The sequence below is a fragment of the Molothrus aeneus genome, chromosome 15 (assembly GCF_037042795.1).
Source record: "Molothrus aeneus isolate 106 chromosome 15, BPBGC_Maene_1.0, whole genome shotgun sequence".
Classification (NCBI taxonomy): Eukaryota; Metazoa; Chordata; class Aves; order Passeriformes; family Icteridae; genus Molothrus; species Molothrus aeneus.
In genome coordinates, this window is record NC_089660.1 from 8357174 (window position 1) to 8381940 (window position 24767).

At 45.9% G+C, this 24767-nt stretch overlaps 1 protein-coding gene across 2 annotated transcripts in view; it reads left to right on the forward strand.

The window, feature by feature from the left end:
* The window catches only part of KLHL3 (kelch like family member 3), a 48827-nt gene extending 24329 nt beyond the window's left edge, over positions 1-24498 (forward strand). For both annotated transcript variants that reach the window (XM_066560413.1, XM_066560414.1), the window contains 10 exons: positions 2268-2377; positions 7199-7315; positions 8301-8450; positions 11009-11126; positions 11838-12035; positions 12953-13054; positions 15726-15854; positions 19104-19244; positions 19455-19598; positions 19850-24498. In XM_066560413.1, coding sequence (XP_066416510.1) covers positions 2268-2377; positions 7199-7315; positions 8301-8450; positions 11009-11126; positions 11838-12035; positions 12953-13054; positions 15726-15854; positions 19104-19244; positions 19455-19598; positions 19850-19878 — 1238 coding nt within the window. In that variant the 3' untranslated portion in view covers positions 19879-24498. The remainder of the gene's footprint in view (positions 1-2267; positions 2378-7198; positions 7316-8300; positions 8451-11008; positions 11127-11837; positions 12036-12952; positions 13055-15725; positions 15855-19103; positions 19245-19454; positions 19599-19849) is intronic.
* The last annotated feature ends 269 nt before the right edge of the window (positions 24499-24767 follow it).

Below are 24767 nucleotides of genomic sequence, written 5' to 3' on the forward strand. Positions count from 1 at the left end.
TGGGACCCTGCCCTGGGAGAGCAGCAGGCACTGCTGGGCGTTTCCATTTATTCCAGGGGCATTATCCCCTGGAATGAACAGCACTGGGCAAAGTTAAATCCTGGGGTGGGAGCTGGAACACTCAGCTAACATTGCAGCCTGAGGCTCTGATCTGTGCAGCAATGGCCCCTTACCCCAAGGGAGGATAGATGGGCTCATGTTACTTTGGGAGTGGATGTGTTTGGTTGCAATAAGTAGGTGCAGGCAATGGCTTTCAGCATTTCTCCTCTACATCATAAATGTAAAGCTTTTTCAGCCAGCCCCAAGCTCTGAATTGCCCAGCACTTTCCAGTCTCCTCCAGCAGAGTTGCCCTTGACCTCTGCTTGGGAGAAGCTGATAGTTTTCTCCCAGTTTGTTTTTCTCTTTTCTGATAATTTGTATAGGGACACATACACCTGCTCTTTCCCAGAGCACCTGCTCTGTCCTGCAACATTTTCCTTTTTAATGGTTTTGTCCTTAATTGGACCATAAGTAGGCTCAGTGGAATAAAAATGTATCCACTGAGTCCTCCTCTATTCTCCTGCAAATAAAACTAGAACCTTTTCAGCTGCTCAGGCTGTATTATCCCCTGGAGAAAAAGGTACCCTGGAAGGAATGGTTAATTGTATAAAAGCTTGCTTGTAATATCTCATTATCCTTGTTTCCAGGCCCTGTTTAATCTTTAACCCAACAAGCAGTGCATTCACTGTATATTTATTTGGTTGTTTGGCAATTAGAAGGTCTGCTTTGTTGTTTTATTGGCCTTCATAGGTCCCAGTTAGTACAGCAGCCCATGTAATGTTAATGGAACTCCATTAATAAAAATGCCATTAAAATTCTTTTCACTATGTTGTTTATGTAACAGCCTTAAACCAAGACAGAAGTCCCCAAGCTCAAGAGTCCATGCATTCATGAGCTCAGTTACTTGAGAAATGCTGAGTTCTGGCCAATGGATAACTTTAGTAGGTGAAGGAGCCTTCTTGATGCAGGCAAGAGTTCCTTTATTAAAATCAGTAAATATTCTTCCTTGCTTCCAACTAATAATGAGAGATCAAATACCTTTCTGCTGCCAGATGCAAGTCCAGAATGAATGAATATCAGATTTTGCCCAGAAGTCAGAGTGCATCCAGCTTATTGTGTGGGGAGTGTTTCCTGCCTCTTAAATATTTAAGGCCTAAAGAGTTCATTGGATCATATGTATATTTCCAGTATTAAATTTTATCCCCATGCTGCTATTTTTAATCAGAGCCTTTGGCTTAGCTGTGGGGCTTTGTTTCTCAGTAGAGCAAGGAGGGTCTGTGACTGGGGAGTCCAAGTCCAGAGTCCAACTCTGCAGCAGCAGCTTTGGTGAGGGGGGCTCCAAAAATCTCCTCTCTGCAAGTTATGCCAGCTCGTGTCCCTGTGGTGCTGCTTTTTGTCAGGCAAAGCACTTTGCAGATGTGAAAACTCGAGGCAGATCTTGCTGCGGAGAGAGCTTTTGGGATACAGGAGTCTGAGCTTCTCAAAGCTACAGAATTAGAACTTGAAAGAAGCTGCTTCAGATAAAGTGTCTGAGATTCATGTTTCTGTAATTCTGCCAAAGATAAATGGGGCTTAGCAAGTGACAGGTGAGATTAAATTGGCAGTATATGTAAGAAATTCTTGCAAAACTAAAATTGCTGCAGCTGGCTAATGACATATTTGACCTAGAAATTATTTTTTAGGAAGTGATTATTTTGTGTGCCTTTTGGCTAGATATAAAGCTTGACAGATTTGATGATGCTCAGTCATAATTCTTCCAGTTTGGGGTTATATTCATGCTTTTTGTTTTCAAGTGGCTCCCAGAGTTACAGTATGGAGGGATCTGGAGGCAAAAATGGAGAAATAGAAATTTGAACAATTGCAGGCTTAAGTGGAAAGGGGAAAACTATTGGGAAGGTGGCTGCTGTGGTGGCCAGGTTATTCACTACTGTGGACATTGGCCCTTGTCTCAATTGCCACTTCTAACTGTATTTGCCACTGGAATATTCTCAGTGGCTTTTCGGAAAGTTTAGTATCATTTATGGAAGTATTTAATGGGGCTGGTGCTGCTTGGAATAACATCAGGTTTCTTTATGCTGCTCTGGGGCTGGTTTCTGTCTGTGCTGCACTCCCAGCTGCTGTGAGTCAGTCTTGGGTGCCCAGAGCTGCTCTCTGAATGCTCCTGCCACTGACTGAAAACATGGATTTCATTATAATTTTCTGTTCCCCCTTTTTGTTTGTTGAACAGAGCAGCACTTCCCTGAGGTGATGCTAGGAGAAGAATTTCTTAGCCTTAGTCTGGACCAGGTTTGCAGTTTAATATCAAGTGACAAGCTCACAGTCTCCTCTGAAGAAAAGGTACAGTAAATTGTATAGCAAGAGTGAATGTAAGAATGCTGGAATGTTTCTAGATCTTACACCAGGAACTGTTATCATGATATGCTCCTTTGGGGCCATTCTCCAACAGAGATCATGTGGAAAGGAAAATTAAAATAATGTGAATCCTAAAAGCACATAAAAATGACCTTCACTTGGTTGTTCTTTGCAGGAAGTTATGACTCTCAGATCCATATCAAGCTAAAAGCCCTGGGGCTCAGAACCAACTACTTTCCCTCTCTGGAAAACTAGGAAACTCCCATCTGCTGTTGTGTAAAGCATTTAATACCTGCTGTAAAACCTCAAAAAAAAAAGTGAATTTCATTAGGCGGGGGAGGAATATTGGCTTCTCTTACATGTTGGCTAGAAAAACAAAAGGAAGCGTAGAACCAAAAGGAAGGAAGGAAATATTTTTCTATCATCTTCAGTGTTTTTAATAAAAAAGGGGAGAAAGGCACTGGTTGATGCTGTTTTTGTGGTTGAAACGTTCAGCACATCTTGTGTAGTCTGGAGTCCCGGGGAGGAGGGTGAGCAGTGTTTATGGTGCTTGGTGAACTCCAGCCCCATTCTCTGGCCTGAGTTTCTTGTGTGACCTGCTGCAGGTTTCTGGGGACAGGCACGTGCCTCCAGTCCTTCAGCTCATCTCCAAATTGTCACCGTGGAGAGATTGTAAAGTCACAGAATCAGTAAGGTTGGAAAAGACATTTGAGATCATTGAGTCCAACCACTAACACAGCACTGCCAAGTCCACCACTAAACCATGTTCCTAAATGTAAATGGTCACTTGTGAGAGTGAATTCACAGAAGAGCTGGAGGGTTGTGTGGTTTGTAATTTCAGGGCCCTTCCTGGATGCCTGCATTTGTGTGGGCTGAGGCTGGACCTAGGTGTGGTGGTGCTGCACATCCTTGTGTGTGCTCTTCTGCTGCTCAGCCCCTCTGGGCTGCAGACACACAAGTGCTTGGGCCCAGAGGGGCTGTAAAACTCTCCAGAAATCCTGCTCCATGTGAGGTGTGGCCTCAGGGGTGCTCCCTGCTGATCCTGAGCCAGCAAACCCAGAGGCTCCCGCAGGCGTGGGGCTGTGAGGTGCCCCGGGGCAGGGCCAGCAAGGGAAACAGCAAATGGCACAAACTCACAGCAGAATCCCTCTGCCTGAGCCAAGCAGCCTGCAAAGGGAAGTGCAAGTTTAGTAACCAATTTTTTCCAGTCCTGTGCAGCATTGTTCAAAAGCTTTTATTGGCCTTGCGCCCAGGGGAATCAAAACGCTCCTTCCCTCATCTGAGCTTTACACAATCAAACCCAGTATTTCTTTAGCTGACTGTAAAAGAACTTGTAAAAGAAAAGATTGTTGAGAATGCAAGGCAGTGGAAGGAAATGTAAGCATAAGCTGCACGTTCAAAACAACAGACCTGAATAACAGGAGAGAGGTAGAAAATGGGAATGGAACATAAACATGAAATGTGCTGGACTTCAAAGAAGTGCTGGAAATTGAGGACAGATTCATAGGCTGCTGTTTCATGTTAACTTCATGACAGACAAGCCATTTTCCTCACTTTTATTCTTCCTATCTGCTAATGGTTCAGATATGTATGATGTAAAAGTCTACATGTGTGGATTCCAGTCTATACATACACACTTACATCTGTGTGTATGCAAGTGCAAAATATTTCAGAAACCTGGCAGCTTAGTTGTCACAGCCAGATTTCACAGGGAGTTTTCTCGTTCCTGCTCTTGCTGTGTCTCATACCAGAGCACTGCCATCCCTGGATCACTGGGAAGTGTTAGAGCCAAGTCCTGCCAGGATCAGGGAGGGAGAATTGCCCTTGGAATGCCTCAGGAATTTGTGTGTTCTGCCCTTCCTCTGCCACCCCACAACTAATACCAATTGGCCTAATAAAATATATCCTTATCTCCACCAGTTTTGGCTTATTTATACCCCTAGGCCATCAGGATGACAAAAATTCTCTGCTACCACAGAAATCTATTTTAATTGTCAAATGGTGACAGCATTTCCTCATCACTCAAAGATTCTTCTCCTTTCTCTTCTGTCCCCCTTGTTGCACCAGCCTCTGCAGTTACACAAGCCTTTTCAGAAAAGGGCAGAGATTTGCTGTCCCTGCTTGCTTTTTTTGCTATAGCCAGTACAGTAGATAAAACTGGAAGACAGTTTTATTAATGTTTTCTGTACTGACCTAATTGGCTCTTTTTACTGTTTGCAAGCTAAAAAACCAAATAAAAATAATAATTATTTGTTATTTACTAAATATGTATGAAGTGGAGGGACTAGAGAATGATCTCCTGCCAATTCAGAACAGTGGCTAAAGAAATTTTTTAGAGGGTTGGGATTTTTTGGATTGGGGATTCTATGCAGAGTCTGGTAATTGATTCATTGTCTCATGCTGCTGACATGCAGCAGAAGCTGATGCAAGGTTTGGCCCTCACTCTTGGGAGTCTCTAACAAATGGATTTTTGGCTGAAGAGACTGGGAAAACATCTGGGCTTGCACTTTCCTTAGGCAGCATGCAGAGGGGATATTCCAGGCTTTTACCCTTCTCCTCCATAGAGTGGGAAATTTCCTTCTCCCAAGCTCAGGAGTGCTCCTGCAGCCAGGCAGGTGCCAGCTGCTACTTCAGCCTGTGCCTCAGCTCTAAATCAAGCTGTGTGGGCAACTGCTTTGCCCATCCCAGCCTGGCAGCAGGTCCTGCATGGCTGGAGGGTCCCGGGGGAGTGGCAGCAGCTGCTCAGGGTCTGCAGCGGGCACGGCAGGACTGGAAACAGATGTGGCCTTTAAATAGAGATATTGCTGTCTTGGATTAAAGCCTTTTCCCCTTCTCTGAAATTAGGAATCAGAGCAAATGGATGGTGCCAGAATCTGATTTAAAAAAAAAAAAGAAAAGTTATTTTTAGAGTAGGCACAGCAGGGAAGCATCAGTGCTTGCCTGACTCAGGAGTGGACGCCAGCACTGAGGAAGCAGCTTATTCCTAGTGCACATTGCTAGTGCACATTGCTAGTGCACACTTGCCTTACCTTCCTTTAGACTTGTTCACTGTCCTCCTGACCTGTAGCTGGGTCTGTCCCAACCCTGTAACCCATTCTGCAGCTCAGCCTTTGTGCAGAAGAGGTTAATGAAAAGCCTGTTTGTCAGCTAAACATTTGCTTTATCCTCCTTCCACACTCATTTGCAATTAAAAAAATCTCACAACAACCCAGTTTTTACTTTAAAGGCCTCATAACCAAAGTTAAAATGTTTGTTTGCTTATTTATTTTAATTTTAAAATACTTAAAGGCTCTGCAGTAGTTATTCTCCTCAGCATTTGCTGTGGTTTGATTACACCGCTCCCTGTTGGGTTGCTGAAATCCTCATTGCAGTGTCCTGAATTCCAAACAGTTCAGCAGGAACTTTGTTGGCACAGGAAATGAGGCTGGTGCTTTACTGCATTTTAAAAGTATATAGTTTAGCCCAAGAGGAAGAAACCCCTTTCTGCTCTGCATCTCCTTCATGGCAGGATGTGTCTGCCAAGGCCTCCTGCAAGTACATTTACCAGCAACAACTGGGGACTGAAAGATGGTGCCCTCATTTTTTGGTTGATTTTGTCAAATTAGTGACCTTGGACCAAACAAAATGGTCTCTTGGGGAGTGATGGGCAGGATGGAAAGAAAGAAATAATTATCTGTGCAAATTGGCCTGACCATTTGGTGACCCTGGAAGGAAGCTGAAACCAAGGGTGCTTGCCTGGCATGCTGGAGGGAAGGGCCAGGGAAGCCTTTGGGGGAAGCATGGGACAGATGGGGTCTCTGCTCAGCCCCCCTGAGTAACTGGGCAGTGAGAGAGCTTGGGCAGAGTTGCCTGTAGATGTGGCTTATGTGTCAGAATTTAATTCTGTCTCTGTGGGGAGCTCCACTGCAGTGATCCAGATCCTGCTGTGCAGCATCCCAGACTGCATCAGCCGCTCTTCCTGCCTTGCTGGCTGTTTCAGGAAGCCTTTCCCACTGCTGGTGACATTTTTAGGCCTTTCTTTTGTGAGTGAGGCTCCCAGTTACATAAGCACATGCATATTCATCCAGGAGCCCACATAGGAGGCTTCTCCTGAGCCAGGGCTCTGCCCATGGGGCTGTTTGTGAGCACTTTGTCATGGGCTCCAGCTCTGGATGCTTATCTCAACCAGCTGGATCTGGAAGTAAAACTAGATTTTGGTTCAGACCAGAAGCCCAGTGTGCCCTTGTTCCCCAGCTGGAGTGTCTGAGTATTTTTAGCAAGGAAATGCAGACAGTGCAGAGGCTCCATGGCTGCAGGCAGGGCTTGCCCTGTGTGTGTGGGGAACTTGTCCTCAAGACTTTTTGGTTTCTGGGGGCTGGTGGAACTGGTGCAGTGATTAAATATGAGTGTAGTGACTTTACTGTGTGGCCAGGCTCCTGGAGGAGGGAGATCTCTGTTATCAGGAGTAATTGTTGTGGCTGATTTCATGAATAATGTCCAGTGCAAATGTCAGCAGGCTCATTAAGTTTCCTGGCTGCCTTCCAGTGCTCATGTCCAAGAGGTATATGATTGTTCTGGACATGCACTTAGCTCTGGGAGTGATACAGCACATCTAGATGTGAGGCTGCTTGTTAACATGCATGGTCAGCTCAACTCTTTGCTACAGTGCTGCTTGTGCTCTGTGCAGCCACAGCTTTTTCATCTGTTTCATAGAGATCTTGCCCCCCCTTGCTCTGATGCTCTAAAATCACTATGCTGCTGATTTTGGGTGGGTGACTCTGCCAGGAAGTTGTCTCTTCCCCATTTAATTGTGCTTTATCTGTGTAGGTCTTTGAAGCAGTTATCTCTTGGATCAATTATGAGAAGGAATCTCGCTTGGAGCACATGGCTAAGCTGATGGAGCACGTTCGCCTGCCCCTTTTGCCCAGGGATTACCTGGTACAGGTCAGTCTGCAGAGAAGTCATCAATGCTTGCACTTCAGCTGCTGGCTGCTCCTTAATCAGTGGCTGGGCTGTTTGTGTCTGAGATGGGTAATTTGGTCTGTTGCTGAGTCTGTAAACAGAAGAATAAAAGCAAAAAACTGAGTGGATTCTGAAATCAATGTGTGCTTCAAAAACCTTCTTGAAAATGCTCTGCCAGGCAATGCTGAGGGCAGAGCTGCTCTCCCTCTAGGGGAAACATTGATAAGTGAATATCTTGTGATTTTTCACCCTGAAAATACTGAAGTGGTGGTGTTACAAGCTCGTGCAGCTTTTTTTCTGTCATGCACAGGCAAAACATCATAATGGAAACACATAATGTGTGATAATTTTGGTTTAAGACGTGTGCTGTGCATGCATATGGGTCTGTGTGGCTGGCAGGGGAGGCACTCTCTGACTCAGTCTGACTTGGAGATTGTTCTTCATAAATGAATTCCTGGCATCTGGGCCTACATAATGAGCTGAGAATTCCCAAAGAAGGGGTTGGCATTTGGGCTCTTTGACTACGATGCTTTTATCATATGCCTAAAAAAAAATCAATACAATTGGTATAAAGTAAAATTGGTATTCACAAGATGAACCCATCATGGTTTTACTTTTCTTTCATTTGTATCTTCTAATGGAATAAAAGGTACTGCCTCTCCTTAAAAATTCTGACTCAGATAAAAGAAATCACTTTGTATCCAGACTCCTGGTGAGTTAAGTGCATCAAGTGTTTGGCAGAGGGTGATAAAATACTCACTTCTTGTGAGTGATCTTGGGAAAAAGTGAGAAACTTGGATGTTACTGCATGTGCTTCTTTGGGAGGAGCTGGAAATCTATTTGTCTCCTGCATTTTTTTTAATGTTGGTACATTTGAAGGGAAAGTCCAGGTTACATGTTCTTTCCCTGAGGCTCCGTGTGACCTGTGCCAGTGTAAATGATCTTTGTTGTGTGTGCATGTTCTCAGACAGTCGAAGAAGAAGCTTTAATCAAGAATAACAACACCTGTAAAGACTTCCTTATTGAAGCCATGAAATATCATTTGCTTCCTCTGGATCAAAGGCAACTAATAAAGAATCCCAGGACAAAGCCAAGGACCCCCGTTAGCTTGCCAAAGGTAAGCTGAGCTTTGTGTCACCTCACCCCTGTTCCTGGTGGCATTTTCAGTCCTTTGACAGGAGATCCAGAACTTGCTGAGTTACTTTTTATTCGCTCAGTGGTTGTGCTTGGAAGTGTTTTACTCCCTCTTCTGGCATTGCCTGTGCCCAGCAAGGAGACATAATTAAGTTGAATAAGCTTAGATAAGCCCTTAGGGGAAGGAGTATCTCTGCTCTTGAAGGGTTTTGTCAGCCACAAGTGGCTGGTGGCTGGCTGGGCTGTGGAGTGGCTGCTGGAGTGCTGGGAGGGCTGCCTGAGGTGCTGCTGCCTGGTGAGAGTGTGTGGAGCCCTGTTGAGGAGGTCACAGTGGGTGTCTCTTCCTTTCCTGTATCCATAATCAGAAGCCAGGAAAGCAGGAAACAGCACCCAGCCCCGTGGGCAGGAAGTCTGAAGTGAATTTCAATGGACTCAAAGCAGCAACTGAATAAATAATCCTTGTTACTCCCCACGTTTATCCTGCAGGCATGGGATGCTCCAGCCACCACTTTATTAGTGAAGAAAAAAATAACCACAGGAGCTTTTCTCTGTGCCCCAGAGATAAACACAGTGTGGCACAGTCTGTCAGCAGACTGCCACTGAAGGTGCTAGTAAGCATTTGGAGATCCCAGGACATCAAAAGCACAATGTGTTATTTTTCCAAGCACCAACAATAATGAGGTTGCTTTGTGGGATGGTCTATGAGATCTGTGCTGTTTCTGATATTTGCATACTGGACTGTGCTTTGAGGAGTCGTGGTTTTGCAGCACGTGGCAGTGTGTGTCAGTGTCCTTTCTGCCTGCTGTGGCTGAGATGAAGTTGGTAGAGCACAGCTTTGGGGCCATGAAGGGCTGACATGGCCCTTGTTCAGGACTAAAGTAGTTAAGGATAAAAGGAACAGCAAATCAGTGAGTTCAGGGGTTCTCAACATCTTTTATAGCATGACCTCTGAGTACAAACCCAAATCCTTCTGCAGGTCTCTCCTCCCTTCTTTTGAACTGTGAAGAAAGGGAAGGAGGTGATGATCTTTCAGCAATCCTGTTACTGAGAAACTTTCATCTGGCCTGTTGGTCCTGCTGATGAGGGATTATTGTCTGCTGTGAAATCCCTTAATTCTGTAATCGCGTGGAGCCCTGCGGCTTCCATGGGAGACTGTTACACAACTAGTAGTCAGGCTGTTCATTTAGACTTAATTTGGTTTCCAATATCATGTTCTCATCTTTGTAGATCAAACAGGCCACTATTTCCATGCTCTTCAAATTCTTTAAATTGCTGTCTAGCTCTTTACTTTTAAAGCAACCTTGCTTGGAGTTGAGTTTGTTATCTGAGTGACCCCAAATGACGATCTTATCCCCTCAGCCACTCCCAGCTGCCTCACAGAGGCTAAAGCCAGTTTCCCAACCACTCTTTATCAATATTTGAATCCTCATTATCTTGTTTCTAGCTCCTTGGTCTTGTAAAAATCAGATTGTCTTGGGTGATGTTTGATTTGCTGTGGTTAGGGGAGCCAATCCTCCCTCTTGATGGCTGTGGAGGGTTGAATGAAATGTGTGCTGAACCAAGTGCAGGTCCAGCTGCTTGCCAGTGCAGGAGTTTTGGGGGCTGGCTGCCAGTGCAGGTGTTGGTTTGCAGTGCCTAGCTGGGGCTCAGAGCCATGGGCACCCTCGAGTGCAGAGCTGCAGGCTCCTGGCATCTGTGTCCATGGGGAATTTGTCTTCTGGCAGCAGACAGGGCAGATTTGGGAAGGAACACACTGTATGCTGCCCAGATCTTCTGCTCTTCTCACTTTCCCACCAGTGTCCACCCCTTGCTGTTGCTGGTAGTGGAGCCTGGGGCTGGATGAACCCTTAGCCTGACCCAGCAGGGTGGTTCTTCCACTCCTGAGGCTGCCCTTGACCACCTTGACATAGCCCTTCCCTACCTGTGAGGAATTCAGGGTTTAATTCCTGCATTTCCTGCAGTACCTGTGGCAGCCAAAAGCCTTAATGAGGCTGACAAATATCCTTCAGCAGCCCAGACCCCCCAGGTCGTGACAGTTCTGGTGATTTCCCTGAGTGTGGCCTGCCCCGCAGGTGGCACCGCAGCTGTCACGTTTTATTTGCTGAGTGGCATTGATTATTTTTAGCACCACCATGGAGATAATGACTAAACAGTGGGCTGCCAGTGGAAATTATGTTGGAATCTTCTTCACTTAAAAATACTTTTGCAGTGAGTCTTGGGTATGCTGTGGTGCCAAAAGGTTTTGTATTTCAAGGGGAAATTGGGCAAGTTGCCCACCTTGGACACAGTGAGGAAGGGTAAATGGGGTGGCATTTAACATGCATTAAATTGGAGAGAAATTTAGCATGCATTCAATTGGAGAGAAATTTTTCCCTCTTGAAATATAATTGCTTGAAATAAATGTCCCTGCAGAGGCTTCTAGCTGACCTTCAGCACGTTTTGGCAGCTGCTCTTGATCGGGTTGTGGTGATGGTTTCTCTGCAGAGAGCAGCTGCCCAGGGTCATGCCTGAGGTTTTCTAGCTCTCCTCTTCCCTCTGCAGGTGATGATTGTGGTGGGTGGGCAAGCACCCAAAGCCATTCGCAGTGTGGAGTGCTATGACTTTGAGGAGGAGCGGTGGGATCAGGTTGCTGAGCTTCCCTCACGGAGATGCAGAGCAGGTAAAGGGAACTTTTGCTGCAACCTTCTTTGTTTCCCTTATGCAGCTCTTCAGCACTGGATGGATGTCCTTAGTCCTCCCTTTAGCTTCCTCTGTGCCCCTGGCCTCAAGCAGGTCTTTTTCTTGCCATGCCTCCTTCTTCCTTCCCTACAGACATCTTTCCCTTCTTGTTCAGGTGGATGTCCTGCTCTCTAGTGGGGCTGCTCCTGCCTGTCAGCCCTCCCACTGTCTCCCCTTCATCATCTCTCTCTCCTGGCTGTTCCTCCATCAGTGTTTCCTCTCCTCCTCCCCCGTTGCTGTCTTGGCAGCCCACAGGGGTCCAGTTTTTCTTGCTGGTTTCCTAGTGAAAATCAAAGGAGCTGAGTCAGTCCCTCTTGGTGCGGAGGAGTGGGTGATGGAGAGCAGATCTTTAAGCTGAAAACATCTGACAGGGTTGTGAATGTGGCTCACCATTTGGTGTTCCCTCTGGCTCACAGAATTACTCACTCAGGTGTGAGCTCCATCTGTGCCTTATGCTGCCATGTTTTCATGTGCATTTCACCTCCCATATGACACACGTTGTATCACGCTCGGCGTTAACCGGCAGAAAACACCGATTGACATCAACCCGCGTTCCGCTCTCCCCAGCCGCCTTTCACACCCTGGCGGGCCAGCAGCAGCAGCAGCTGGGCAGCTCCAGGGAGCTTGCTGTGAACCCCTGTCCCCTTTTCAGGCGTGGTGTTCATGGCTGGCAGCGTCTACGCCGTGGGCGGCTTCAATGGCTCGCTGCGGGTGCGCACGGTGGACGTGTACGACGGCGCCAAGGACCAGTGGACGTCCATCGCCAGCATGCAGGAGCGGCGCAGCACGCTGGGGGCCGCCGTGCTCAACGACCTCCTCTACGCCGTGGGAGGCTTTGATGGCAGCACTGGTAGGTGCTGGGCGAGCACCAGGCACTGCCTGACCTGGCAAAAGGGCTTCTGGAGGCCCTGCAGAGATTGCAGAGCTTTGGAGCAGTTCTTGTGCCCTTCCCCTGGGGTTCTGTAGACAGGGAGCCAGAGATGGGGTTTGGTGTGTGTTGTAACTATCCATGTGCACGTTCTGACCTGTCAGTAATTGCAGAGAATCTCACCCTAATTATTTTCTTTCTCACCCTTGTTATTTTCTTTTCCTTATTGTTTTCTTTATTTCTCTGCAATAAATCAAAATTATTTTATTGCAGAGAATCTCACCCTTTATTATTTTCTTTCTTCTTATTATTTTTAGAACTGTGATACGGTTCTTTCAGCCTCATTCTCTGTATGATTATGCTTTTTCTGGGCTGAAAAGGGATTTTTTCCTTGTTTCCGTTAAATTTTTCATAGCAACATGAATAAAATACTAGTAAGGAATCTTACAGGGATTTGTCTTGGCATGGCTGTGTGTTTAGATTCACACCTCTGCCTCTGCTGTAAAGCTCTGCCACTTGGTTAAGCCCTGAACTAACTATTGCAGCAGGGTCTGCGGGAATTTTTAAACCTTTGCATGGATGTTCTGGAATGCTTGAAAGGATGTGGGGCCTTTGGGCTTGAAATTTGGACTCTGCTCACCTTGGTGGCCTCAGCACATGGGAGAGGTAGCAGTCCCAGGGCAGGGGTGATGGGGTAACAGTTTTCCCAGCCACTGAAGAAGTGGCATTGACATGCTGGTCCCAGCCTGAAAGGCAAGGGGTTAGGAAGTGGGAATGCAGGAGCATGGTGGGAATTACGGGCTTGGGAGGAGGTGGAAGGCAGATGAAAGTGCAACACCAATCTTTTTTTCTTCTCTTTTTTTTTAATTAGAAAACCTGTGTATCCCCTTTTTAACTAGGTCTGGCATCAGTTGAGGCCTATAGCTATAAAACCAATGAGTGGTTTTTTGTGGCTCCCATGAACACAAGAAGAAGCAGTGTTGGAGTTGGAGTTGTGGAGGGTAAGAAAATGAGCAGCCATTTCCATCAAGCAAATGTTACTTGTCAAACAGAAGCCTGAATGGTTAAGTGCAGTAGGAGGGAATGGCAAGAACTGTTCCCTATACCAGTTGGGAAAGATTGATTTTATATGATGTAATTGCTGCAACTTTTTCCATTCTCCTCTTTATCTTGGTGAAAAATCATGTGTAGCTTTCCAAGAGCCTCAGACGTGTATCAGACTAGCCCATGCCTCCTGTGAATGCAATCAGGTGTGTGCAGGTTTCTTTGAATCCTAATTCTGCTGGGCTGGTTCTGGCTGGTGAGAGCCAGCGCTGCTGTGCAGTGGCTGCTGCTGGCAGACACTGCGTGGATGGAATACCCATCATGGAAAATCTGCTCAGCCAGAGAAACAGGAACAGAGTTTGTCCCACAGCCACAGGCTGGTGGTTTGGCAGGAATACAAAAACCTGTGTTTATTGACATCAGGCAGAGCTCTGCCGAGGCTCCTGAAGGAGCAGGGGCTGAGGGTAGCAAAGGCTGTGGCAGCTCAGAGCGAGCTGGGAGGCTGGGCAGGAGGGTGGCAGCTCCTGGCACCTCTGGGTCAGCACCAAACTTGGGGGAGCTGGAACTGAGCAGCTTGGTTTGGACTGAGGAGAATGAAAAGTTTAAGTAGGAACCATTTATTCCTTTACAAAATCTATTCTGGAGCAAGTGAAAGGCTTTATTTGAACTTGTCTTTAGTGTGGCATAGCACTTTCCTGTTAGTGCAGCGCAGAGCAGCTTTGGCACAAGCCTTGTTATAAACCATATAAACCATGATTTACAGTGCTTTGGTTGGACCTGTTTGAGTGGGAAGTACATGGAATATGTTAGTGTACATGAAATCTGTTTATGTGAGAAGAACAAGGGAGATACATTCAGAATAAATTGTAGTCATTAACTTATATTTGCATATTTAAGAAGCACCTTCTTCAAAATTGGCCCATGCTTGGGAAGTGCTGGGCTTCTATCAGTCATTGGAATTTATTCAAGTGGCTTGAATGCAGAAAAAGTATTAAATATGGACCTGAGAGATGCATTTCTATGGACAGATTTTCTACTGGAGACTCATGAAATCCTTTTCCTTTTCTTTTTTTTGAAAACACAAGTAAGTGTTGAATATGTTGGAGTCCATGATAAAAATAATAAGGGCGTATGATGGGCACAAGAGCTGATCACACTGGTGTAGGGAACAAGCTGCAGCCTGCAGTTAATCCACAGGGTTCATCTGAATGTGACAAAAATTGATCTGATGATCAATAATATACTGAAAATACCTAATAATCTATGTCAGCCAGGGAAATTGATCTGTCTTGCCTAGATTGACACTCTTGCCTGATTCACTGACGAATACCAGGCAGGACCAACTGCACAAGTAAGAATTTGAAATGTTCTTAGAGACAGGAAGATGCAGAAAGAGGCCATGAGTGGGCCTGAGGGAGAAAGAAAATGAGATAATATTGTTTTCATTTTTCTCTGAGGCTTCTCAGCTTCCCAGGAGAAGAAATCCTGGTGAAGGGATTTTTCAGAAAATATGACAGTGACAGGCTTAGGTGTGTCCCCTAAAGCCACCTGAGGCAGGGCCTGTCCTGGGCTGTGCCTGTGGGTGAGCCTGGCTGTGTAAGAGCCTGAATGAGAGATGTGGGACTCCAGGCAGCTCTTCCAAATGCAGTTTATTCCATCCAAGAGGTTACAGCCTACAGCTGTCAGCTCCAGCTGCACGCAGGCCTGGAGCTGGTTTTGGTTACCTTGCATTATATACTTTTCTTTCCTGAGCATCTTAATACAGTAGAACCAATCTATACCTTAACTTTTATCTATAGCCTACCATAATTGCTATAATTACCATATTTATGTTACTGTTCTCCAATCACTAAAAGCTAGTATGTCACAGTGTAGGCCAGAAGTTGTTTTTCAGTTTTCTTGCAGTGGAAAATTCTGAGACCCTTTTTCTACTTGCAACATTTGCTGACTTGTTTGCCTGTGCTATCTTTCTGCTTGGTGAAAACATCTTCTTCTTTATCCTTTGCTCTATATGGGTTTATCCTTTGCTTTAAGTCACAGAGGTGGGTTTACCCTTTGCTTTAAGTCATAAAGGTGGGTTTGTCCTTTGCTCTAAGTCATAGAGGTGGGTTTACTCTTTGCTTTAAGTCATAGAGGTGGGTTTACCCTTTGCTTTAAGTCATAAAGGTGGGTTTGTCCTTTGCTCTAAGTCATAGAGGTGGGTTTATCCTTTGCTCTAAGTCATAGAGGTGGGTTTATCCTTTGCTCTAAGTCATAGAGGTGGGTTTATCCTTTGCTTTAAGTCATAGAGATGGGTTTACCCTTTGCTTTAAGTCATAGAGATGGGTTTACTCTTTGCTTTAAGTCATAGAGGTGGGTTTATCCTTTGCTCTAAGTCATAGAGGTGGGTTTATCCTTTGCTCTAAGACATAAAACCCCCTTCTAACTAACACACCCTTTGCCTCCTTGATTATCCAGTAAGACCGGCTCAGCAATTCTTTTCTTCTATATCAAAACCTGCTTCCATCTCTATTCCTCCTTGAGACTCTACATTCAAAAACCTTTCTGCTAAGCATATCTGTGGGACTTTGTTGCCACACTGCCACCCTTCCCAGCACGGGGAGCTGTCACCCTTGCCGTGTGTTGCAGGGAAGCTGTACGCGGTGGGCGGCTACGACGGCGCGTCGCGGCAGTGCCTGAGCACGGTGGAGCAGTACAACCCCGCCACCAACGAGTGGACCTACGTGGCTGACATGAGCACGCGGCGCAGCGGGGCAGGTACTGCTCAGCACGGGCACCACCGCGGGCTTTGCAGGCAGCCCCGGCACGGGAAGAGATGAGAATCTTCACTCTGTGTTTCAGGAGGCTGATTTATTGTTTTATGATGTATATATTATAGTAAAAGAAAATGATATAGTAAAGCAACGCTGAAAAAGTAGAAGAAAGGATTTCATCAGAAAGGAATGATGATAAAATCTTGTGGCTGACCAGAGAGTCTGAGAGCTGGACTGTGATTGGCCATTAATTAAAAGCAACCACATGAGACCAATCAAAGATGCACCTGTTGCATTCCACAGCAGCAGATAGTTATTGTTTGCATTTTGTTTCTGAGGCCTCTTAGGAGAAAAGATCCTAGCAAAATGATTTTTCATAAAATATGTCTGTGACACACCACCAGCTCTGCTCACACACAGGGAGCAAAAGTGGGATTTGCCATTGCTGAGCTTGCAAGTGCAGCCTCTTGTGTGTCTTGCTTCCCGTGAGGGATGAAAATGTAATGGCTTGGAATCTCTTAGCAGCTCTTGTGGCTTGTTGTATTGCCCTAAATAGTTATTTAGTTGTTTGCACTGGGTGTTTTGGTAATTTGCACTGTGCACATGATTTGTATCCTGTGACCTTGTGGTCTTCCCCTTTTTCCCCCCTCATCTGCACGTTGTGTAGGATAATAAAATTAATCTCAGATTTTCCCTTAGCTAGTTTTTAGTTGATTTTTTGCAAGAGTTGGCAAGAGTTGGTGATCTGGAGGATTAGAGTAAAGGACCTGTTGTAAAATGATTGGATTCTAGTCTTGATGGTTTCTAATTTGCTACATGATCTTGGGCCAGGTAGTAATTTGTCTTCTCTGTGATTGTTCCTCTCTGAAAGGGAGCAGAACCCTCATCCACTGCATTTAAAATCATCTTCAGGTGAATGGGAATTTGTCCTGTTGGTCTTAATGCTCAGTGTGTGCCGTGGGTCCTCCCTGATATTAAATTGTGTAGGAACCCACAGGCGAGCCTGGGGGCTGCTCTTTGGGGCTGAAATGACCCTGCAGGTTAAGCTGTGGTGGGAGTTCCCTTTTGAGCTGGGCAGGTGAGGCTGCTCTCTACACCCTGTCTCTCTCTCCTCACTCCAGTATCTTTTCTGTAGCTCCAGGTGAGATAAATATGGACACACTGTTGGTTTGAGTTCTGTGGGAGAGGTTTGTGGTATCTGCTTGATGCTTAAGCCTAGTCCAGTGCAGCCTTCCAGGAGAGCAGAACGAGTATCTCCTATTGTTGGCAGTGTGTTGAAACAGCAAGAATTTTGTGGCTGTCGTGAAATGGATTTTATTGAGTTGTCTTTGTTGGAATCACTCTGAGTGCTGCTTTACAAGTGTTTCTCCATGTAGCAAGTCCTTTGTTAGGAATGCTCATACTCCCCTGCCAAACTTTGCAGTTTTCTGTTCCCACCTGTCAGCTGAGCTCCTCAGGCTCTGGTTGTCCCATCCAGCAGGGATGGAGGGGACTGCCCAGTGTCACTGGCCACCAGCAGTGCTGCAGCACAGTCTGCTGTGCAGCTCCAGCAATGACACCGTGCTCTGCACTGCTGTCCCTGTGCTGACATCTAGTGGGGCTGAGGACAGGTGGCCCCAAGTCCCTGGAGGCACTGGGGCTGTGGGCATGTGCAGGTGCTGCCCAGGTTTTGTAGAATCATACATTTTTTTAGATTGGAAATGACCTTTAAGATCATCAGGTCCCACGATTAACCCAGCACTGCTAAACCATGTCCCCAGGTGCCACATCTGCACATTTGTTGAACACTCCCTGTTTGCTGGACCAGCTGTGTGGTTCACTTCCCCTGTCCCTGCATGCCCTGTCTCACTGCACAAGGAGGCAGTTTCATGTGAAAAAGCTTGAGCATTTCTGACTCTTTTACTCTCTTGCTTGCTAAATTATTTCTTACAAGTATAAAATTTCCACTAACAGCTGAATATAATCAAATGCCAAGGTGCTGCACAGCCAGGCTGCTGGGCTCAGATGCAGTTAAGTGATTTTCCATTTCTCAGTGACCTGGGAGACACCTGCTCCAGCTCAGGAGCCAGGACAAACATGTGTGGATGTGTTCTGCTCTTCCCAAGTCCTGCATGTTGGAGTACTTCAACCACACCAAGGATGTGGTCCAGTAAGGTGGATATTTATGGCAGTTAGAGATTAATTGTATGTTTGCCAGAGGTGAACCATGAATCCCAATGTCATATTAGGATTTCAGGACTTGGTACAGTGAAAGATGGCTGGCCAAAACCAAAGCCAGCAGTAGCAAGCTAGGATAATTTGGAGAGGGGAGAGGTCACAGTGGTGGATCTATGTACCTGTCCCCACATGGGGATGCTCCTGATGGAGCAGCAGAGCCTCAGTGGTGCCTGTTCTCTGGCTCAGCAGCTCTTCCTGCCCTCTCCTTTCCTGACCAGGAGAGATCCTTGCACAGGGACCAAGTCAAAAACCTGTTGCTATCAGCCTGGCAGGGCCCCTCTCCTCCCTGCTCATGGTTGAAATGATGTGATTCAGATCTGTTTCTGTTTTACTAACATCCCACCTTGTTAATTTTAATTGAGGCCTTTGAACCTATTAACGAAGATATGTTGCTGGAAGTTTTAACTCTCACGGATTGGTGAACGTTTTAATTAACTAATTTACTTAATATTAGGCAGAAGTAGCTTTAAGATCCCTGTCATTCCTTCAAAAATGGGGGCCTTCAAAAATGGCTGAGAAGGTGGCATTGGAGGCACCTTGTCTGTGCCAAGTGTTGCCAGGTTTTGGGGTGGGAGTGGGAGGAGAGGAGTCAAGTGGCAGCTTCAAGAGCTGTCAGTTGTTGAGGAGAGGAACATCATCCAAGGCATGAAGTCATGTGGCACAATGGCAGCAGGAAAAACAAAAGTCCTGAAAGGGGAATCAGGATAAAAGCAGAGGGTCCCATGGCAGAAAATATCAGGCAGATGGAAACAAGGTGGGGTGGGAGGCAGAGAGCAAGTGAGTACAGAGAGATGGAATAAAGGCAGAGGAGTATCATGGGACTAGACTGCTGGTCTTGGATTGCCTGAAGCTTCCTAAGAGGGGACATCTGCCAGGCATTACTGTGCAAGGTGCTGTAGCGCCATGGGGTGGGCGGGGGCAGAGCTGATCTTGATGCACACGTGGCCCATGTTTTTGGAAATGCCATGCCCAGTAGCAGAAGCAGGGATGTGCAGCCCTGTCCCTGTGCTGTGGCTGACCTGGCTGTGCTTGGCAGGTGTTGGGGTGCTCAGCGGGCTGCTCTACGCCACTGGGGGCCACGACGGGCCCTTGGTGAGGAAGAGTGTGGAAGTCTACGACCCAGGGACAAACACCTGGAAGCAAGTAGCAGACATGAATATGTGCAGAAGAAATGCAGGTAACCATGATAAGCCTTTCTGTGGTGGTTGGCTCAGTTGTCTGTGTGTGGTTTTTAATGCAGTTGGTGTGCTCGTGGTGAATGTGATCAGTGTTGTAGAAGATAAAAATGGGAGTTGAGGGATCTGCTTGGGGGTGAATTGGAATGTGGCAGCAGCGTGCTGTGGGGGATGAGTTGGCTCATGTCTCACCATCTGTGCTCTGCTTCGAGGGGTGTGTGCTGTGAATGGTCTCCTCTACGTGGTGGGAGGTGATGATGGCTCCTGCAACTTGGCCTCGGTGGAGTACTACAACCCCAGCACAGACAAGTGGACATTGTTGCCAACCAGCATGAGCACAGGGAGGAGTTATGCAGGTAAACAGGCATTGGGAGAGTGGCCAGCAGTGGCATCAACTATAAACTTGAGGGCTGTGCCCCTGTGTGATCAGTGAGGCTTTAATTGTACTTTTTTTGTATATTTTACGTTGATTTCAGTAGAAGGAACTTTCACAGAAGTGGTAGACACCTCCCTTGTTGCTGGCCTTTGGCTTTGCAGGATGATTGTGGCTACATGACAACCCAGGAGCTGCTCCCACCATAACTGTGTCTGTCTGTTCTTACAACAGGTGTGGCTGTGATTCACAAACCCTTGTGACACACGATCAAGCCAATGTGAGGAGCAGAAGTGAAGTGGATCCAGCTAGGTGGTGTTGGGAAGATGACTGACCTCTGACTTGACCCATCTCATTGCTGTTAATGTCTTAGCATGACAAGTGATACGTTGCAAGCGTCATCCACTCTGCAGTGGATTGCATAGCCAAGTGAAAATCCCTCTGGGGACGTGTTCCATGCTAGACACGAGGTGTTGCTTGTTATCTGTGGTGCAATCAGCTGTTCTTCTCGATGGCATGTGTCCTGAGATAAACACTGTGCTTGGACTGCAGGCACGGGATTTTTTGTGTGAAACAAAACTGCTACGTTTGGGCATGTGAGTAAAAACGAACGTTTCTGGATTTCTTCCCTACTGATGCTCCGTGCACATTGTTGGTTGAACTACTTACTCACTGTGCCTGGAGGGTGGACTTTAATACTGGCAGGGGAAACTTCTGAGTTCCAGCAGAGAAAAACAGCAGAAATGGACTGGAACAGGGTGGTCTGGCTCGAGTGTGACGCTGTCTCAGCCGTATGTTTGTACATGCCACTGGACTGCTGTATGTATCCCTGAAATGCTTGTGGAAATAAACACCATGTGGTTTTTCTACTTGCCATGAATACTGTGTGCTGTGCGTGCCGGGACCTGCTGGGCAGTGCCTTCCCTGGGGCTGAGCTCTCTGCACCTGAGCCACACTGAACTTCCCAGCCCCACACAACACATGCTGCTCCCACGGGCTTTGTTGCTCCTGTGAAACAAATGTTGCTTGAATACAAAATGTTCCCAACCCACACTTTTCAGCTGTGCTGAAAGCTTCAGTTCTAGCTCTGTCCAGCATCTCAATGCCATTTCATAATAGAGCATTTAGATGTTAAAAAAAACCCTTATGGTGCCATTAATGTAGAGACATTCCGTGCAGCGAGAGCCCTCTGTCACCCAAGCAGGGATTAATGAGCCAAGTAAAATATCTGCAGTGTTTTAATGCTTCCAGAGCAGGGAGATTAACTAATCACTGTCAATGTAATTGCTATTTTAGTCTTGCCCTTACTAAAAGCATTCCTTTATTAGTATCAAGAACTCATAAGATTATTCAAAACAGACAAATCTAGATCCAGATGTAAGGGACCTGTCTTGCTTATATACCATATCCCTAAAGTTTTCTGTTTAAGAAGATGTTTGACTTTAAAATACCTTTTTGTGTCTCCCTATGAGCTCTGACATGCTTCTGCATACAGAGATGAGCTCCCAGAAGCTCCTTAGCTAAAGGGAACTAGTGAAGAAAAATATTTTCTCTACTCTTTTTCTTGTTGTTTGAGTTTTTTTTTTCTGTTTTCCCCTTGTAGATCAGCTGAGGCTTTTTGTTGTGGGCAGCTGTCCAGAGTTGTTATGCTGCTTCTGTCTCCATAGATCTGCTCTGTGTGACCTTTGACAGTAGAAAAGAAAAATACTTTAAAAATTTATTTCAGAGGGATCCAAGCTGCATCACCTTGTGCTGCTTTTGTAGAGGAGTGGGTTTCCTCTATAAATATGTGTTCTTTGGTGTTTGAGTTGACACAGTAAGATGGGTGCCTGTTCATGGTGGGGAAACAGCCCCTGCCTGTGTTGTGTCACTGCCCTGCAGAGGGGCTGCCCTTCCCTTCATAGGGAATGTGAGGTAGCTCCCACTCCTCTTGGGATCTTCTTGCTTTCACAAACAAGGGCAAACTGTCTAAAGAAAAGGCATTACTGCTCTTTATGTCTACCCTTCCACTGTATGTGAGCTCAGAGATCTTGAAAATAGTAATTAAGAAAAAAAAATAGTCCTTTCCATAATACCCTTTAAACCTTTTGCTTTGAGTTTTCCAATCTGCAGCGAAATGTGCCAAAATCATAGTGTGACATGCTGCTCTCCTCTGAGGTGTTGCTAACTGTAAAAGCCATTGGGGCTGGTAGGAATGTATCCCAGTAGGAATGTCTATCCCAGTAGGAATGTCTATCCCAGTAGGAATGTATCCCAGTAGGAATATTCTCCTGACTGCAGCTGCCTTCAGATCAGAGTCCTGAGATCCACCTTTATGGTGGCATAAGGAAGGTGATGAGGCCTCAGCTGGGACAGACCCAAATTCACTGGCCCAAAAGGTGGTTCCCTTCTATGCAGCCTGGGAATAAAGGATAAAATGGGACAGACAAAGCATTTCAGTGCAAGGTAGCATCTCTTGTTAGGCAGAGGTGACTGGACAAGGCTGGACAAGCATTTGGACACTTGTTAGGTCTGGTACAGACATAAAGCTAAATAAACTCCTGTATAAGCTACTGTGCAGCCCAACTGCAGCTCAACAGTTGGGAACAGTTCCCAGCCAACATTCCCAGACCTCTGGCTTCACTGGAGTAAAGGCCAATATTACCCAGAGACTGAGAATTTATGTGGGCTGGAGATAAAAATTGGTAGGTACTGCTAGAGAGGTGCAGGGCTGCAATTTGCTGTGTTTGTCAGGTGGCAAAAGTGGGTATACCTGGAGGTGGGATAATTTTATCCCCTGCTCTCCATCTGTTCATAGACCTTTCTTAATTACTAGGTTTTGGTGGTTCTCTGCTCTTGTAAAATGGCATTTCTGCCCAGTGCTGGCCCAGAGCTGGCATGCTGGACAGGGCTAGGACTCACAGCCCTTGCCAGGGGTGGGTGATGCTGTTCCCAGCCCAGCCAGTGCTCCTCGTGGTGTTCCCTCCCTTCCTTCCCAAACGTTGCAGTGTTATGCAAGTCAAGTGACCTCGTTTTCCAGCTATGCAATACAAACAACATGTGATGAACCAGCTGTGCCCCCCCACCCCCAAAATGCTTTTGGAATTTGTCTTTGATGTGTGGTTTCGTGTTTGTATTGTTCATTTTGAGCACCTGAGCCAGATCCTTTACAGATTGCCTTTTTCTAGGACTAAAAACGTAGCATTAGTACTAACAAATTTTATTGTAAATATTTTTATAAGACAATTTAAAATAATTTTTGGACTGCTTTTTATGGTCTTCAATGACATTTCTGTATCTAATTTGTGCACTCCAGTGTGGTTTTTGCTGGCTGTGGTGTTGGTGTGACTCTGTATGTTCTCTGCACAAGAAATGCCATGTTGTAAGGAAGATCTGGGATAGCTGCTGTGCTGGTTTTAATGTTAGAAGGACAGCACTGGGCTCCACATTATGAGATAAATTCAGACCCATTACCTCAGTCACCAGTAGGCCCTTAGATTATTGGTTATTTTACAATGATTCCAATACCCTGATTTAATTTCCTTGTGCCATGAGTTTGGTTCCTGGGTAGTTTGGGGGACAAGCTGTCACTTGGTGGTTTTGTTTCTTGTCTCCTGCATGAGCTGCTTGAAGACAGAGATACTCTGCCCACAGCAGTCTGGGCACAACCCCCAGAATGCCAAGATCAGACAAATTATTGCAGAAGTTTTAGTAAAGCTTTACAGACCAAACCTTAACCTCTTCCTCATGTTGGTCCTTGGTGAATATGAGCACTTTCCTCAGCTCCTTCTGTTGTATCTCGTTTTGGGGTCACCCTGTGCTTGACCCCCTGTGGGACTCTGGCCCAGGGGTTCCTAAAGGGGATTTTGCTCCTGCAGAAAAGCCCCGAGGATGAGCCCCAGCCCCAAGAGCATCGTGTGTGGTGCACACCCTGCTGGGCTTGCACTGCAGGGCAGATTTGCCCCAAGCAAGCTGTTGTTTAAACAAGTCTGAATGAGGTCCATCTTTTCCACTGGTGCCTAATAGATAAATTGGGGGTGTTTAAAATCAATTTTCAGTTCATTCAGTTTATCCAAACAGTGTCTTTTTATGGATGTGTACAACAAGTAATTACCATAAATACACTTGGCAGTGTTTGCATGTCACCACCATGAAAGCTTAATACTCTTCTCTGGTTTATGTTGTTTGGAGACCAAAATCCTTAATATCCAGCAAGGTGTGGTGCCTGTTCCTGAAGCCAGTGATGGCTCAAAAGGTAAATGCTGTTCATCAAGCTACTGTGATGGTTCAACAGATGAATGCAGCTTGGTCTTAACCTTTGGGATTCATTACTATATTGTCAAAGCAGTTGCCCCCTTTGCCCACATCATGCCCAAAAATCACTTTCATGTGAGCATTGTTGCTGAAGGCTGCAGTGTTTGGGAGTGTGCTAGATATCATGGTCTGAATATGGGCTCATCCACTTTTTTTCATCCTCCTTTATCTTTGTTTATGGGTTTATAAATTATTTTCCTCTTCAGTGACAATAAATAAATAAATAAATATTGATAATTTTAATTTGTATATTTTATGTATAAAGACCTTCAAGGGTAATGAATGATTGTGAAGCAATTTACTTGGGTGAGAAAAAATTTTGGTTTTGTAAACCAGACTACTTTTGTTCAGTAGCTGACAGTATACTCTAACAAGTTTGTTGACTGTTTAAGCTCATTTTTTAAATTAAAGATTTTTTTTGCATGAGTGTGGAGGACAAAGGACTTTGCAAAGTAACTCTCTTGACAGCTGTCTTGTCCAGTGTGACGAACAACTCAAGAAACATTCCTCACTGACATATTTCTATTATGAAAGAAAATCACACTGTAGTTCCCCATCATTTAATTTGAATAAAAACTGGATTAATGAAACTTTTCTGGTTCTGTTTTGGCTTTGTTGGCTTCTGACAATGAGGAGCAATCTCATCACTCCACATGGCTTTGTTTGTCCCCTCTGTGATCACAGCAGGTGCCAGCCCTGGGTCACTCTGCCCCTTGCTGTGGGGTGCTGGCACTCACTCGTGCTGATGCTGAGATGCTGCCCTGATGCCAGCTCTGATGCTGAACCAGACTCTGCTCTGCTCCTTTTCCAAGGCAAGGTAAAAGCATTTCTCCTGGGGCTGGGGAAGCCCTTGGTTCAG